The sequence below is a fragment of the Vitis vinifera genome, chromosome 2 (genome assembly GCF_030704535.1).
Source record: "Vitis vinifera cultivar Pinot Noir 40024 chromosome 2, ASM3070453v1".
Classification (NCBI taxonomy): domain Eukaryota; kingdom Viridiplantae; phylum Streptophyta; class Magnoliopsida; order Vitales; family Vitaceae; genus Vitis; species Vitis vinifera.
The window spans coordinates 8,107,089-8,124,831 of NC_081806.1; the positions used below are offsets into that span (position 1 = coordinate 8,107,089).

The window sequence follows — 17,743 nt, forward strand, 5'->3', positions numbered from 1 at the left end:
CTTTGCAAAGAAGATAAGAATTGGATGATGAATGGATCTCTACCTTTGCAAAGAAGATAAACATCGGGTTTGAAGAACAAGATAAGAGGGTAAAATAGTAATTTAGGTTATTTTATATTATCAAATAGGTTTAATGAATCAGAATACCACCTACTTTTAATGAATGCAAATCCGACTCATAAGTTGGATTTGATTTCTGCCGGAATAATTTTTTATTTCATTTCCACCTTCTTAACATTTATCCAAACATAGGAATAAGGGAGAAAAGGAATGAGATGTCTATTCCCACTCCCTATTCCCGTGTACCAAACACCTCCTTAAAGTATGATTTTCTTTATATCATGTTCATATTTTATTTGTAAAATAATAAAAAATAAATTAAAAAATATATTATTTTTCAAAATTCTATATTTTTTTTAAATAAAAATTACGTGATATTCCAATATTTGTTATTGAAAATTTATAAAATCTCTCTCATTTTGAATATTAACTACAAATTTCATAATAATTTAAATTTTAGTAAATAATTGTGAATTTATTTGTCAATAATATTCATGATGAAAATATTTAATATAAAAAAATAATATATATGTGTGTGTATTATATTTTTTAGTTTTTTTTAATTACAAATTTAATTTTTTAAATAATTTTTTTATAAAAAGAAAATAAGTTATGTAAAAAAAATTTAAAAATGATAAATTTATAATAAAAAAATATGAATATTTTACATCTAAGCTTAAAATTAACATATTTCATATACAAAAATAAAAAATATATATATATTAGATAATATATCTTATCGCTTATTTTATTTTAATTAAATATATAATAAGATAAATAATGAGATAATTTATTTTATCTCATCACCAATTTTATTAATTAAAAATAAATTTTATAAATGAAAAATATATCTAGAGTCAACTCAACCTCATGGGTCAAATTAATCCTAAAAATAAAAAATAAATATTTAATATTTTTCAAAAAAAGGATGCATTTAAGAATTTTGAAAAAGTAGTAAGATAACCATTAAAAAGGTGGTAAAACTTCCCTTGTCATCACTCTTCCTTTTTGGAAAAAGCAACATCCTGAATTGAGTGCTCTTTTTTCTTTTTATAAGATTAATAATTAATTAATTTGGATTAAATTCCAAATCAACCCTTATAAAAAGTAATCTTATTTATATTTATACTAATAAAGAAGTTAACCCAAGCAGTAAAAAACACTGACGTTCTTCCATTTTTATTTTTTATTTTTTTACTTTAATCATATGGTTCATGTGTCACCCGTGAGTCCGTGACTCTATGATTCCTCATTTGAAAAACCAAGGACAAAGCACAACAATTTTTTAAAAAAATTATAGCCGTTTTGACCCAACTTTTGAAAAAAACAGAAATTCTAGCCGTTTGACTTGGATTTGAAAAGCCGACGACGACCTGGCTGGCACTACCCAGAGCGACGTGGCCTCAGTATAAAAGGTATGCAGACGTGGCCCATGACTCCAAACGGCTCTATCACAAAAAATTAATAAAATAAAACCAACAAAAACGCTCTCAAGCCATCAAAAATTGCTCCGTTTCTATACTTCCTCACTCTCTTCCTTGCCTCTTCCTTTCTTCTTATTTCCTCCATTCGCTTCAAAATTCGAGCCAAATCTAGGGTTTTCATAGAAGAAAATTCGGTTGGGGTTACCGAAATGACGACCATGGAGAGCTTGATCGGACTGGTGAATCGGATCCAAAGGGCTTGTACTGTTCTTGGCGACTATGGCGGCGACAGTGCTTTGCCTACTCTCTGGGAGGCTCTTCCCTCTGTTGCCGTCGTCGGTGGCCAGGTTTCTTTCTCTAACGGCTTTTCTTTCTTGATATTCATGTATTTGTATCCTTTTTTTGTGTTATTTTTTTATTTTTATTTCAAGTATGTTTTCATGTGAATGCAGAGTTCGGGGAAATCGTCGGTATTGGAGAGCATCGTTGGACGTGATTTTCTTCCCAGGGGATCAGGTTTGGGTTTGATTTTTTGTGCTTTATTTGGTTTATGGCCTGCTTGGTTGATGAGGAAGGGGACGGAATGGAAAAGAAAAGGAAATTTGAAATCTGTGCTTTGATTGTTTCTGTTGCTGTAATAAAGTTTATGTCTCGTGAAAATAAAAATGGATGTAGAATTGAAGTCCGTTCGTTTTATAACGAGGAACAAAATGGAGATATGAAATATTTTCTTCAGTTTGTAATCTGTTTGGTTGCCGAGAAAAGTGGAGGGAACGGAAGAAAATAAAACAAAATTCCAATTTTGAGGTTTATGCAATCATTTGGTGATATTAAAAAACCGAGAGGTAAAATACTTTTCTTTTATGACAAATAAAGAAGGGTGGAAACAAAATGAAGTACTTTGGGCTTGTCTTTTTTTCCTCTTTATTTTTGTTGGCCGCAAACAGGGGTTTATTTCGTCTTATTTCTTATGAATTTTGTGGTGATTACAGGGATTGTGACCAGGAGGCCTTTGGTACTGCAGCTACACAAAACTGAAGAGGGCCTACAGGAGTATGCTGAGTTTCTTCACTTGCCAAAGAGGAGATTCACTGACTTCTGTATGTCATTTCTTATGCTAATTTTGCAATAAGGCCTCATGTCTAATATATTGGGTGGAAATTTTGATTGGGTTCCATTTTCATGCAATGATAATTTTTAGGTGGTCTGACTTCTGAATTTGACCTTTTAGATGCAATCATGTTGGTTATACAAGGTTATGTTTCTCTAGTGATGTTTTGAGTGAGGGATCTTCTGATTTTGTAACATTTGAACTCACTCAATTTAATAATTCCTGCATTTCCCTGCCCATTCCATTATTCTTCTAGAGATCCAAACTGGACCATAACTGCATTTGTGAAAAGATGAAAAGTTATGGTTACTTGTACTCTTTCAGCTCCTGCTACTACTACCACCATCAGGATCACAACCAATGGTAGGGTCTTTGATGAGATTCTGGGTTCTAAAAAATTTGTTATATATGTTGCACTACTACTGGCCATCATGAATGCTATTATTATTGCCGTTAGTACTACCATCAGGGTCACAACCAGTTACAGGGCCTTGCATGATATTCTGGGCTCTGTACATCACTTCTAATGTTTTCTGGTTCAAGCATAGAAATAGGGATCTGGCTTGGGTGTTAATATGGATATGAACCAAGAGATGAGCTGTACTGTGGAAATTTGTATGGATATGGGCTCTGATAAGCATCTCCTGTGATTGGGATTTGTGGGACGGTACCCACCGGTTAATGTATTGCTAGACTTTGTGCAGGATTGGTACTAGAATTGTTGTGTCTATAATAAATCTCTTATTGGTATTATCACATCTGTATATTTGAATGGTTTGGTAACCATGTGGAGCATGAGTTGGCCAATATTTTATGTGTTGTTATTAATGCCCTTGGATCCTTTGTATTACATGTATCACTGTGTCATATTTTTGTATCTTCTTATTATTCCAGTGTGTGCCTAGTGTAGCTTGTCCTGTTATCTTGGCTGTGCTTTTGTGCAGCCAATTATCTTCACTGTGTTGCTTCTGTAACATTATTTTATGTCTTTGAAATAAAAAGTGCAGATAGAATTAATTATTTAAGATTTTCTTTTACAGCCATTGTTCGGAAGGAAATTCAGGATGAAACTGATAGAATGACTGGGAGGACAAAACAGATTTCTCCAGTTCCTATCCATCTCAGCATCTACTCCGCAAATGGTGTGTGCCTTTCACGGTTATTCATGCTTTTGAAATTAACTCAATATATGTAAGGCAAGAAAATTTAATATTTTGATTTAGATATTCAAGTGCATGGTTCTTATTATTGGTATTAGTGTTGGTTAAAATTCCGTACTGCATGTATTTATGATCCATTGAACTTTGTTTTCCTTATTTTGAGAATCATGCTTGATCAAATAATGGTAATGAAATGTAGCCACTAGTTTCTAGAGATAAGCGCCCTGGAACTTGTCTTAGTTGATTTTATGAAGTGTATTACAGCTATAACTAGTGTATTTGTTGAGAAAGAAAAAAAAGTACCTTTGTACTTGGAGATGCACTTCAAATATTTCTGCTTGGCTTTCACTATTGTTAAATAGTATTAAAGTTGTCAATTTCCATGTTACCATTATTGTTCAACAAAATTTATTTGTTTAATCTGACAACATTTCATCATTTCTTTTTCCCGGCGGCAGTGGTTAATTTGACTTTGATAGATTTACCTGGTCTGACAAAGGTTGCAGTAGGTAAGGATACTCCCTCAACCCAAACCCTTTAAAAATTGGGTCTACCCAGGTTATGAGCTTCATTCTTAATTTCTTAAACTTCTGATTTAGCGGTGCACTTTATTGACAGAGGGGCAGCCAGAAAGTATTGTTCAAGACATAGAGAACATGGTTCGTTCTTATATAGAGAAGGTAATGCTGATTTTTTTTTTAATTTAAATTTAAAGATGCATTTATAATCCAGTTATAACTCATTAGATTATGTGTTTTTTTTATGTACATAAATTTGCAATTGAAGGCATAAAAATTATAAAATTTATGAAATTATATAGTGGCAATATTTGTCAGTTTTGCTTATGGAATACCACTGGTGGTCTTGTTCATATGCATTTTTCACATGGGATATATACATGGTTTGGTTGTTAATTTTGGTAATTCTCCTGAATTAAGTATAAACAGTTTAGTCAAAGAATCAACTCATTTTCCCTTTTCATATCTTCCTTATTTGACAACAAAATTCAACTTTGAGAAAGCAATTATAATTGATGAAAGTTATATGTAGCAGTAAATGCATGGATAAAATTGTGAAAGGGATGCTTACCTGGTTGAAGGTAGTTTGAGCCTGAAAATATGGAATGTTGATTCCTTTTTTTTTTGTCTCATGTTGAGTCCTTCATAAGAAGAGGTGTAAGAGGATATCGCCCATAGACTTTGGCAAATTGGTTGAAGTGGAGGAGTGTTTTTGAAATATTATGCAATTTCTCTTACTTGTGAAATTAAAAGGAAGGTTATTCAAGAGAACGGTCAGACAGACTGTTGTTCTTACAGTTCAAAATTTTAGGTTGTTAAGAAATAAGATGAACGCACTGCTTGAAATCCAAATGTTTAGACAGATGAGTAAGACAAGAAAGCCACAACAAGATGTGAGATGTTAGTAGCGGTGTAGGTGCTATACCAATCAATGAACAAGATGGATGAAGATCAATTAATATTTTTTGAGCATTGGAAGGACTAGTAATGGTAGGAAAATTGACATGAACAGCTGCTGTTAGTGGGGAGGGGAAATAAGCTGATGGTCAGAAAAGACATGCTGAGGTAATTAACAAAAAGTATTGTAACTTGAAATGATTGTGAGAATTTTCATGTCTATAAAGGAAAACAGACTCTTGTGCCATTGACTTCTATAAATGACTGAATTAGTTCGAGCATATTGATGTATTTTCAAGTCATGTCTCATTCCTTGATTGTCTATGTACTTGGATGATTTTAGGACTTTTGACAAGAGTACGGTAATTTAAAAAAATTATTCTTAAATTACCGTAGAAGGAAAAGTAATTCCAAATCTGCGGCAATTTTTGTCACATAGGAGAGTGGAGTCAAACTTGTAAATCGTTTTTTGAAAAGACAATTTCCTCCAAATAAAAAAATTCACAAAATCGTCTTTTCAAGAGATAATTTCCATTTAGGATTTTTTTTTTTTTGGGCAAATCGTCTCTTGAAATAGACGATTTGCCCAAAAATAAATAAATAAATAAATTTCCCAAATGGAAATCACTTCAAGAGACGATTTCCACCGAAATTTCAATTTAATATATTCTAATATCTTTAATTATCTTTATATTATAAAAACAAGTAATACAATTTAATATAAAAATATATTATAAATCCATTTTAAAATTACAAAATTAATTATACCCATACCATTATTATAAAATTAATTAATTTAATTTACTAAATTTAATATTTATCTTGTTTTAAGATAAATAATTTTGTTTTGTTTTAATTTCTAAATTATATAAATTTTAAGATTAAAAATATTAATATTTTTAAGTTAAAATTTCATGTGGTATCATAGCTCTTATAACCTATTATACTTCATCACACCAATTTGAAGATCGTTTGCTACCCTCTCATAGCTAACCCATAGGTATAGGAGAATCTTACTTGCATGTGTTGTTATTTCCACCCATTTAATACTCCACCAATTTGACCGTTATACTCTACCAATTTGACCGTTTGAAACTTAAACGTTAACCACTTATCCTACACACTACACTCATCCTACCTTTTTCCAACCACTCATACACTATAATTACCTTCTTCATTCTTATTTTCACCTTCAAACTTCTTCACTCTCATTTTCCCCATCTTCTCCACTTGAAACTTAATTTTTCACTTATATCAGTTTTTCAATTTCCATTACTTCCATCTATATCCCTCGTTCTCTTTGGTAGACTTCTAACATATCTTGTCTCTTTTCTTTGACACTCACGCTGCTTATAAGGTAATATTTTTATTTTATTTTTATTTCAAGTTATTTTATAATGTATAGTTTTTATTATTATATAAGTTTTTAAATTTATTTGGATTATGTAATATTTGTTTTAAATTTAAAAACTTATATAATAATAAATACATTATAAAATAACTTGAAATAAAAATAAAGCAAAAATATTACCTTATAAGCAGTGTGAGTGTCGAAGAAAAGAGAGGAGATATGCTCAAAGTTTACCAAAGATGGAATATGCTCAAAGTCTACTAAAGATGGAAGGTGAAAAATTGAGTTTCAAGTGGGGAAAATGGGGAAAATGAGAGTGAAGAAGATAATTTATAGTGTATGAGAAGTTGGAAAAAGGTAGGATGAGTGTAGTGTGTAGGATAATAAGTGGTTAAAGTTTGAGTTTCAAATGGAATTGGTGGAGTTTCAAATGGAAAATGAGAGTGAAGAAGTTTGAAGGTGAAAATGAGAATGAAGAAGATAATTTATAGTGTATGAGAAGGTGAAAAATTTATAGTCTACCAAAAATGGAAAGGTGAAAAATTGAGTTTCAAGTGGGGAAAATGGGGAAAATGAGAGTGAAGAAGTTTGAAGGTGAAAATGAGAATGAAGAAGATAATTTATAGTGTATGTGAAGTTGGAAAAAGGTAGGATGAGTGTAGTGTGTAGGATAATAAGTGGTTAAAGTTTGAGTTTCAAATGGAATTGGTGGAGTTTCAAATGGAAAATGAGAGTGAAGAAGTTTGAGGGTGCAAATTAGAAAGAAGAAGTTTGAAGGTGAAAATGAGAATGAAGAAGATAATTTATAGTGTATGAGAAGTTGGAAAAAGGTAGGATGAGTGTAGTGTGTACTGTGTAGGATAATAAGTGGTTAAAGTTTGAGTTTCAAATGGAATTGGTGGAGTTTCAAATGGAAAATGAGAATGAAGAAGTTTGAAAGTGAAAATGAGAATGAAGAAGATAATTTATAGTGTATGAGAGAAGTTGGAAAAAGGTAGAATGAGTGTAGTGTGTAGGATAATAAGTGGTTAAAGTTTGAGTTTCAAATGGAATTGGTGGAATAAATTGGAGTATTATATGGGTGGAAATGACAACACATGCAATAGGTAAGATTCTCCTATACCTATGGGCTAGTTATGAGAGGGTAGCAAACGGTCTTCTTCAATAGGTTATAAGCTATGAAAACATATAAAATTATATAATATAATTAATTTAAAAATTAAAACAAAACAAAATTATTTATTTTGTTAAATTAATAACAAATTTGTTTTTTTAAACTCATTTTTTCATATAAATTGATAATAGTTTTTTTTAATTGCAAAGTGAAAGAAAAAAAAATAGATAAATATTATTTATATTATATTAATTTAGTAAATTAAATTAATTAATTTTATAATATATATTTATAATAATTGTATGAGTATAATTAATTTTGTAATTTTAAAATGGATTTATAATATATTTTTATATTAAATTGAATTTGTTTTTATAAAATAGAGATAATTAAAGATATTAAAATATATTAAATTGAAATTTGGGTGGAAATCGTCTCTTCTTTCCACTTAAATAATTTTTTATTTTTTATTTTTTTATTTGGAAATCGTTTCTTCAAAAGACGATTTTGTGAATTTTTTTGTTTGGTGGAAATCGTCTTTTCAAAAGACAGTTTTTGAGGGATTAATTTTTTTTTTACTTGTTTTGATGGAAATCGTCTTTTGAAAAGACGATTTCCAAGTTCACACAAACTCCACTCTTGTCAAAAGTCCGATGATTTCATGCACTAGGACACACTTACATTCCTTAGTTTGTTATTACCTTCCTACGTCAAGTTTTCTATTTTTATCTCTAATTTTGGATGTTAGGAAATTGAAATTGAAATATGCCTGAGATTGGGGCTTCACTTTATTCTTGGTGGGTGTCCCATAGTTTGCATTAATTGGTCATAGTTTGCATTAACCATGACTAATATTACTCTTTTTAGCTTTTGTCAGTGCCTTAGTTAAAGCAAACTACCTTACTAGCGCACATCTCTTAAAATTCATTGGTCAGCTATCAGTTGAAATGCTGGATGCAGATGTAGGTTTAGCACTTCATATATGTTTTTTCTGTTTTTGGGGATTTTGATGAGAATATATGTTTGCTTGGATTTTTTTGTAGCCAAACTGCATCATTCTGGCCATATCTCCAGCCAATCAAGATATTGCAACATCTGATGCTATGAAGCTCTCCAGAGAAGTTGATCCCACAGGTATTGCTTGTGCTCATTGTTTTCAGTTACAGCTCAACATGGCATCACTGCAGCCATCACTAGTCTCTTTGCTTTTTTCTCCACTGAAGAGTTTATCTGTTTCTTTCCTAGGTGAAAGGACATTTGGTGTGTTGACTAAGCTTGATTTGATGGACAAGGGAACCAATGCTTTAGATGTAAACTTTCTTACTTGTTTTACTGTGTCTAGCTGTAAATTGTTGAGAATTGGAATAATTTCTTCCTTTTAAGCTGACAAATTGATGCAATATTCTATGCAACACACTCATTGTTGTGTTCCATTGAAGGTTCTTGAAGGAAGGTCGTATCGGCTGCTACATCCTTGGGTGGGAATTGTGAACCGCTCACAGGCTGATATCAATAAAAATGTAGATATGATTGCTGCACGGAGAAGGGAGCGTGAATTCTTTGCCACTAGTCCTGACTATGGGCATTTATCTAGCAAAATGGGCTCTGAATATCTTGCAAAACTTCTCTCTAAGGTATGTGTACGCTTATTTCATTTTAAATGTGAGGATCTTTTATTTTTTTGCCTGTTAATTTTTTATAGAATGGCTGCTTACTTTTTGTTGTTGATACGGTTTCAGCATTTAGAGGCTGTGATCAGGGCTCGCATACCAAGCATCACATCTTTGATTAATAAAAGCATTGATGAACTTGAAGGAGAGTTGGACCACCTTGGTAGACCCATTGCTATTGATGCTGGGGTGAGAAGCTTTATATCTGTTTCATATATTTAAAAAAAAAAAATCATTTTTCTTTGCCTTTTTAACCAGAGTTATTCTTTTTGAATGTATCAGGCTCAACTATATACCATTTTAGAGCTGTGTCGTGCATTTGATCGGATATTCAAAGAGCATTTGGAGGGAGGGTAAATTCCGTGCTTTGTTTCTTTCCATTCTAGGGGAACTCACATTTCTCTGAAGATTCATTCATTTTCTTGTTTCTTTCCATCCATTGATTGACACACCTTGCCAAGAGTTTGAACTGTTTCTTTCTCTTGTTTTAACTTCTGTCCAAAAGCCCCATTGATTTACAGCCCAAGCGGCCTTACTCTTGTATACTTTGTCAATGCTAGCTTTATCACATGATTGGATGATAGTTATTATATTAAAAAGATGATGGTTACTGGAGATATCTGCTTCAAGAATTGGATATATGTATGATAGTGTGCTTTATCATTCTTGTTAATATTTGCTTTTATGCTCCTCAGACGACCTGGTGGTGATCGGATTTATGGAGTTTTTGATAACCAGCTCCCTTCTGCTTTGAGGAAGCTTCCATTTGATCGTCATCTTTCACTGCAGAACGTAAGGAAAGTGATTTCAGAGGCAGATGGGTACCAACCTCATCTGATTGCGCCCGAGCAAGGTTACAGGCGCCTCATTGATAGTTCCCTTAATTATTTCAGAGGTCCAGCTGAAGCTTCAGTGGATGCTGTGAGTGCTCTTGTTTTCTACCCTACTTGTTGTCCATGTCATGATAATTTCCTGTGATTAGGTCATAAGGGGTAATTCTGCTCTGGGTTTAGAGAAGAAAGTTGATAATCTTTTCCGTTTGAAGTTCATAATTCTGCTCTGCAAGTTTGTGGGATGTGAATTGAGTTGGTAAAAGAACTGAATAAGAGAAAGGGCATTATTGTAAGAATAACCATTTATTAGGAGAGAAGTTGTTTTTCTAGCAGTTTTACTAATAGATAAATTTGTTTCATATTACTGGTGCTTCATATCTATTAACTACAATAATTAGCTTTCATTATTTTCTAGAACTAAAATATTTGTTCTGATTATGCATGTTGATAATTTGAGTGAACTCTGTAACCTACAAGTGTTTGTGATGCAACAAAGAAAATTTGTGTCTAATACTTAATGAAAAGACACTAGTTTTTATTTTTTAGAACCAAAATGTCTGTTCTCACTATGATAGCATCTAGATGATTGAGTCCCTTCTGTCTTGAACACCCCCCGCCCGGCCCCCTACACTTGTTTTAAATGAAAAGAGAAACTGAAAATTGGAATTCCAAATCATTTCCATGTGTTTTTTTCACACTACAAGTAATTCAGTCGGTAATTTGATGTTAACTACACTTGTTTTAAATGAAAAGAGAAACTGAAAATTGGAATTCCAAATCATTTCCATGTGTTTTTTTCACACTACAAGTAATTCAGTCGGTAATTTGATGTTAATTATAACTGTAGGTGCACTTTGTTCTGAAGGAGCTTGTGAGAAGGTCAATTGGAGAGACTAAGGTTTGAAATCTGGAAACTGTCAGTTTTCTACCAGTACAAAATAAGGGAAAGAATGTTATTAACTGATGTTTTTGGAATGGAACCAGGAGTTGAGGCGCTTTCCCACTCTTCAGGCTGAACTTGCAGCAGCTTCCAATGAGGCATTGGAGAGGTTCCGTGAAGAAAGTAAGAAGACAACTCTGCGATTGGTGGAGATGGAATCCTCTTACCTGACTGTGGATTTCTTCCGAAAACTCCCTCAAGAAGTGGAGAAGGGCGGAAACCCATCTGCTTCTGCTGCAGATCGATATGGAGAGGGGCACTTCCGGAGGATAGGATCAAATGTCTCCCAATATGTGGCAATGGTATCTGAGACACTAAAGAACTCCATCCCAAAGGCTGTGGTCCATTGCCAAGTTAGGGAGGCCAAGCGGTCTTTACTTGATCACTTCTATACACAAGTGGGAAAAAAAGAGGTAATCTTCTTCTCCCTATCAAGCACACAACCCCCCAAACACAAAAACTGTTGTGAAATGTTTAGTGTGATATCCTGCAATTATCTCTGCATCCATAGAGAGATTCATCAATCTGTGCATTCATATCAAAACTCAACTAGAAGAACCAGCTTATGATCTGGGTCCAATTTGTTGACATACTTTGTCCCTGCCTTGGTCAAGGCATTGGTGACACCTAAAATGCTCAGCATGTGTTCTTTCACAATATTATATGCTTGAAACTGTGAGAAAGTAGGATACCCACTAGGGTAGCCCAGTTGGGAAGTGTGGTTCCCATAGGCACATGGTCTCAGGTTCGAATACTGCCATGATGATACCTTGAATTTACCCAACCTGAGCACTCAGAGGTTTTGAGAGAAAGTGGGGGGTGGGTATTGTGATTGATTTCTTCATTTTTGTTGTAGGGCAAGCAGCTTTCTCAGTTGCTGGATGAAGACCCTGCATTGATGGAAAGGAGGCAGCAATGTGCAAAGAGGCTTGAGTTGTACAAGTCTGCAAGGGATGAGATTGATTCGGTCTCGTGGAGCAGATGAAAGAGGGAATGTGTGTTAGAAAGAGATCTCCTTTGTATCATAGCTATATATTGTGAGGCATGCTAAAGATTGGACTATGGTCTTGTATTGTCAGCTTGTTGTGGCAAGTTTATTTATGTTTATATTCTTTGAACCTGATGCAAATTTAATTTTTTTAATTAAATTTTATTGTTTCATAAAAGAGATAATTTCACTCATTTCCCTCAGGTTTTAACTAAATGCAAATGAGAAGGACATGTGATGAAATTTGAAAGCAATGGGGTTAGGTGTATTTAGTCCAAACCTGAGCGGGTCAATCTCTTCACAAAACAAGTAATATAAAAAAATTAGAAAAATAATGAGAAAATTAGATATATAAGACATAAATAAATATATAACATCAAAATATGATAAGGGTTTGGGTATATCTGACCTTATTTTATTTCATATTTGATAAGACATCTACCAATTTGATCAAATGATAAGTACCAAACAATGGATAAAATATGTCCTATATTTTAAGCAATTTGATTGAAGGCTAAGCAAATTTCAAGGGCTAATATAGGTGCCCAAAACCCAATTAGATTTCACATGGGCACAATTGTTCCTAATAGTTAGTAGTTTAGTAATACTTTCTCAGTAATGTTCCATTTGTAGTTTTAAGCAGTAGCTGCTGCTCCTGGAGCTCCCTTCTGATCAAGCTCTGCCAAAGCCGCCCACAATTTGGGATCATCATAATCACGTATGAGAAAGACGGGTTTTGCTTCCATCAACAAGCTTTCAGGATTCCTGGTAGTTAAACCAACAACAGGCATTCCAGCAGCCACCCCAGCCTTAATCCCGGAAGCAGAATCCTGACCAAGCAAAAACAGTGATGGTAATTCAGAATCCTAACTTGTTTGAATTTTGAACAACCAGCAATGACAGGTAAAGATAGAAAACCTCGAAGATGAATGTGCTATCCTTTGACACTTGGAGGACTTCAAGAGCCTTCAAGTAGGGGTCTGGGAATGGTTTGGCACGATCACATTCGCTGCCAATAACAACTGCCTGGAAGAAATCAGAGAGGCCGAGAAGTGAGATCATGAGTTCAGCATTTGGTCTTGGAGCATTAGTAACTGCAGCCCGTTTCAAGCCTCGATCTTCAATCCATTTCCTTATCTTGTGTAGGCCATCTAAAGGCTTCACTTGTTCTTTCGCAAATCTGTTGTTCAAATAAGGACAGATTATATGTTGGAATTTTGGAAATTTCACTGAAGTGAGGGAAAATGGAGAAGATGGGAGTTTACTTTCGAAACAAAGCTTCCTTATCATCCATGAATTTTAAGCCCTTCTCGAGGTCCCAGTCAGGGAAGATGCCCCTAGCGACATCATCACCATGTTTGCCAGCAATATTCTCAATGAAGAATTCCTCCGTTATTGGAACTCCACCATTATAGCCTATCTGTTAAAACATGCCAGTATCCCATAAGCCCTCATAATAATTGGTCCCATGGGCTAATAGCACATAGAGTACATTTGTATTTCATATCCTTTGCTTTTCCAGAGAGATGATAGGCCATGTCATATGGATTGGCCATGAAGTGGCGTGAATGTGATTCCATATGACATTAAGATTATGAATTAAAGGAAACTAGGCGGTGAAGGAAAAACCTACCTGCAGAAGCAATTCTCGGAAGGCATAGTAGTGCAGAGGATCTGAATCACATAGAGTTCCATCAATATCAAACAGCACCGCTTCAAGAGGAGCAAGTCCAGATAGTGAACATTTGCTGCTTCCACAAAATAAAGAAAATCAAGTTACAATTACTCAATGTCAACAATGAAACCAAGACTTCATATGACAGGGGCACTTCATCCAGACCATCTCCTGGTCCCCTCAACCAGGGCCATATCAGCATTGAGAAGTTAGATAATATATGCTGGATTGGATTTTTCTTTACCCCCCACCCCTCCCTCCTTTTTTTTTTTTTTTTCCATTTTCTTGTCTTCAGTTGCTTTCAGATTACTGGAAGATTTTTGAGAATGTTTAGGAAAAAAGAAAAAGAAAAGAGCATGTGTGTTATATGGCTACAACCAATAAAACTAGTTTCTTTTTTGGGCTGTAAATCTATCAATAGGATCCATGGGCTCATCAAATGGTGGGTTTTGATCAAATTTTTGTGCTGATTTGGCTGGCTCATAAGGTCATGAGATGGCCAGATATTAGATCCATGCAACAGAAAAACAACAGTCAGGATTCATTTCAACTCCACATGATGAAAGTAGTACAGACTATCCCAAATTTAACCATAGAAACAGCATAGTTCAAACTTCCATCAAAACTTGAAACTTGGGCAGTGTCCTTCAAGTTGAGTGCATTAACATGGCAAAAATATGGCACCTAGTTCAATATACATTTGGTAAACACGGATCATGAAGTTGTCTGCAAAATAAATTCGATAACATTCTCTTCTACAAGGATTGTGCTAAGATACGTCAAATATACTTCCACATAAGAAAGTGACAACCCCCATAAAGGCCATAACTACCCGAAACTAAGCATGGGCATAACAGCTGATACTGCCACGAAACAAAGTTGGTAAGGACACTTTTGAAGGAAGTTTGTTTTGGGCATGGCAGAGATAATATACATGTGGCATGTATAGTCCATCTTCCAGTACCTTTTCACTAGCATTTTTGGTGAACATGTAATTTGACAGTTGCCTTCAAAAAAACATAACTAACATTCCCTCTATATGGATACACAAAGAATACACTATTTTATAGTTTGATCAATCAGTACCGAGAATTCTTGCAACAAATTGACTTGGGAACATAGTAAAAAAAACGTGTAAGAACCCACATAAGGAATACACCTAAACTCTCAAGAAGAAAGAAAATGCCTATTGAGAATTGAAAAAAAAAAAAAAAAAAATCTCTACAAAGTATAAAGAAAGTATTCAAAGGAGTCAGTCATGCTAGGAAAGGCACAAGAAAAGCTACAGACTACTAATACATAACAATTTTGTTTTTGGATGAGTATGTGGGAGAAGGGTATAAAAGACACTATGATGGTGATAGAAATGGAGACTGAAAACTAATAAATGATTTCAAAGGAAAAGATATTAATACCCGGAAAAGATGAATATCAAGAAAACAAAATCAAAGAGAAAGCAATTAGGTCTCACTGCAACATACAATGCCGGCTAAGTTTTAGGATCTTTGAGAATTTGAAAGTATATATATTGATGTATTGGAACACTTTTGAATCCCATGACCAAAAATATATCCCAGAGTTGAGGAATTATTCAAGGTTGACTAAATCAATCCATTGAGAGACAAATTAATTTGAAGGGATGAGAAAGGAGAATGTTATTACAGTCAATATTGTATACAGGAAAAAACAATCAAGAAGACATCGATTTGTCTATTACCAACACACAACATTTGCATGTTAGGACAGATTACAAAATAATATTTTCAGATCTTGATCAGAAATCAAAGTTAGCTTGTGGCTTCTGCACAGTACTTAATGAAAAGACTAATAATATCATATGCTGCATTTATTCAATTAATACACAACCAAGACAGATTAGGGAATCTAAAATGGAGCTCAGAGTTCATCGATTGATATCTTATCAAACTCAACCAATCACACGAAATGATCTTGATCTCTCACAAGGAAAAAGCGAAATCACAAGCATGAAAGAAAAACAAATTAACCAAAAAAATCTGCAAGTAAACAATGAACAATGAACAATGAAATCACAAGCATGCCAATTGCCAACAAGCCCATTCTTCTGCAAATTCTTTTTTCTCCTTCGTACGGAACCAATAAAACATGAAAGACTCCAAAAATAAAAAAGTTGGATTTCTGTTTGTGGGTCAAGAACATGAATAGAATCCAAAAAAATAAAAGATAAAAAGTGGGAATTTCTGTTAAAATTGCTCAACAACACAAAAGCCAAAGAACTGGGAATTAGCAAACTTGGTATAATCAAAAGTATACACAAAGCAGAATAGAACCTGTCAAAGGAAAAATTACTTTTACAAATGGGTATGAACACAATCAAGGGTAACGGAACATAGAAGAACCCAAACAAATGGGAGTTATTGAGAACGGCCTACATTACAACACATCTCCCAAGTTCTCAATCGATCTCAATCGATACTGCAATCAATCTTGAATCAAAGAAAAAGAAAATCAAATCCAACAACAAAAACAGACCATTAGCAAAGAAAAAGCTACCTATCAGCAGAATTTTCACCAGAAGAAACCGTCATTGTATCACAGGTAGTTAAGAAAATTCTCCACTATTTTCTATCCAGAAATTGAATTTCAAGAGGTGGGTGTTGGAGAGAAAATCAGAGAGAAGAAGGCGATGGCGGATTTGAATAAAAATAATAGAGAATCTATAAATAGAATCAAGGAACAGGGGCGAGAGATGCGTCAGGTGTGGCCCCTGTGACGTGACAACAATTCTTTTTTTCATTTTATTAGAAATCTCCCCTTAAATTCCCACTATATGTTTGTAAGATCTCGGAACCGACATCTCTTTTCTTTTTCTCCTTCGTTCTCATATTCGAACAGCTTAAAATGATTATGGGAATGAGATTAATTGAAATAAAATTTCATTTATAAATGGAATGTATTTTTAAAAATAATTCTTAAAAATTTAAAAGTTAATTTTTTTTAGATAAATTGTGTTTAAAATAAAAATTTTAACCATAAATTCAATTTATATAATGCAAATTAAATTTAATTCACATCTTATTAAAAATAAAAAAGAATTTTTTAATTACAAATAAATTCAAAATAAATAATTTTAATAAAATATGAATATTAATAATATAATAAAATCATAGGTTATATTTTTTATAAATATTATAAAAATATAGACATTAGCATTAACTTATTTATTTTTTAAAATATATAATAATAATTCAAAATTAATAATTTCTTATGCTATTCATATAATTTTACAAATATTATAAAAATATGGATATTAAGATGTTATAAAATCATAATTAATATATTTTGTTAAAAATAAAAAATTATTATTCAAAATTAATAATTGTTAATACTATTCTATTTTAGATGTATATAAAAACAAATAAAAATAATTTTTTAAAGGTATAAATGAGTCAAATTATTTATTATATGCATATATTTATTATTTATTTACCAAAATGAAATTTTGGATTATTTTATTTAACCTATAATTAATTAATCAATTATTAAAATTTCAAATGATTCTTAAAAATGATCAGATTTATTAAAGAATTTAAAATATTTTATAGTCATTATTTATATTTTGAATTTTAAATTATTTTTTAAAATTATTAAACTTATTAATAAAATTAATACAAAGTATCATTTTATTTGAAATTCACTTTCTCTAGTGAAAAAAAAAAATCAGAATAACAATCCTTTATTTTACTTTGCTTTTAAAACTTATTTTAAAGAATAACCAAATTATGGTATAAATTTTTAAAAACAATTTTGTTTTAAAATTATATGCTCAAATAGGTTTTTATTATTTAAGCAAAAAGAAAAAAATATTTCAAGGATTTTTTTTAAATGAAAATAAAAAAATTATTTCAAACTTTTTACAACAGGGAGATTTTTTAAATAAAAATAAAAACATAAAATAGTTTAAATTATATATATATATATATATATATATATATATATATTTCCTTTCTGAATAGAAATGAA

General features: G+C 32.4%; 2 protein-coding genes across 3 annotated transcripts; one reads left to right on the forward strand and one right to left on the reverse strand.

The window, feature by feature from the left end:
* Nucleotides 1–1,502: 1,502 nt before the first annotated feature.
* On the forward strand, nucleotides 1,503–12,244 carry LOC100247147 (phragmoplastin DRP1E). Of its 2 annotated transcripts, XM_002281686.4 has the most exons (15): nucleotides 1,503–1,831; nucleotides 1,937–2,000; nucleotides 2,477–2,584; nucleotides 3,636–3,737; nucleotides 4,214–4,264; nucleotides 4,374–4,435; nucleotides 8,679–8,769; nucleotides 8,881–8,945; nucleotides 9,075–9,269; nucleotides 9,375–9,494; nucleotides 9,588–9,658; nucleotides 10,001–10,226; nucleotides 10,986–11,036; nucleotides 11,123–11,491; nucleotides 11,935–12,244. In XM_002281686.4, exons 1-15 carry the CDS (start codon nucleotides 1,694–1,696, stop codon nucleotides 12,061–12,063), a joined length of 1,842 nt encoding a protein of 613 aa, XP_002281722.1. In that variant the 5' UTR covers nucleotides 1,503–1,693; the 3' UTR covers nucleotides 12,064–12,244. The 2 variants fall into 2 exon arrangements, with proteins under 2 accessions (XP_002281722.1, XP_059590150.1); XM_059734167.1 differs by having other exon boundaries at nucleotides 11,123–12,244.
* A 145-nt stretch (nucleotides 12,245–12,389) lies between these two features.
* Nucleotides 12,390–16,620, reverse strand: LOC100252262 (haloacid dehalogenase-like hydrolase domain-containing protein Sgpp). The gene is made up of 5 exons (XM_002281678.4): nucleotides 16,274–16,620; nucleotides 13,700–13,814; nucleotides 13,332–13,486; nucleotides 12,985–13,246; nucleotides 12,390–12,896 (listed from the first exon to the last, which is right to left on the reverse strand). Exons 1-5 carry the CDS (start codon nucleotides 16,306–16,308, stop codon nucleotides 12,702–12,704), a joined length of 762 nt encoding a protein of 253 aa, XP_002281714.1. The 5' UTR covers nucleotides 16,309–16,620; the 3' UTR covers nucleotides 12,390–12,701.
* Between the last annotated feature and the right edge of the window lie 1,123 nt (nucleotides 16,621–17,743).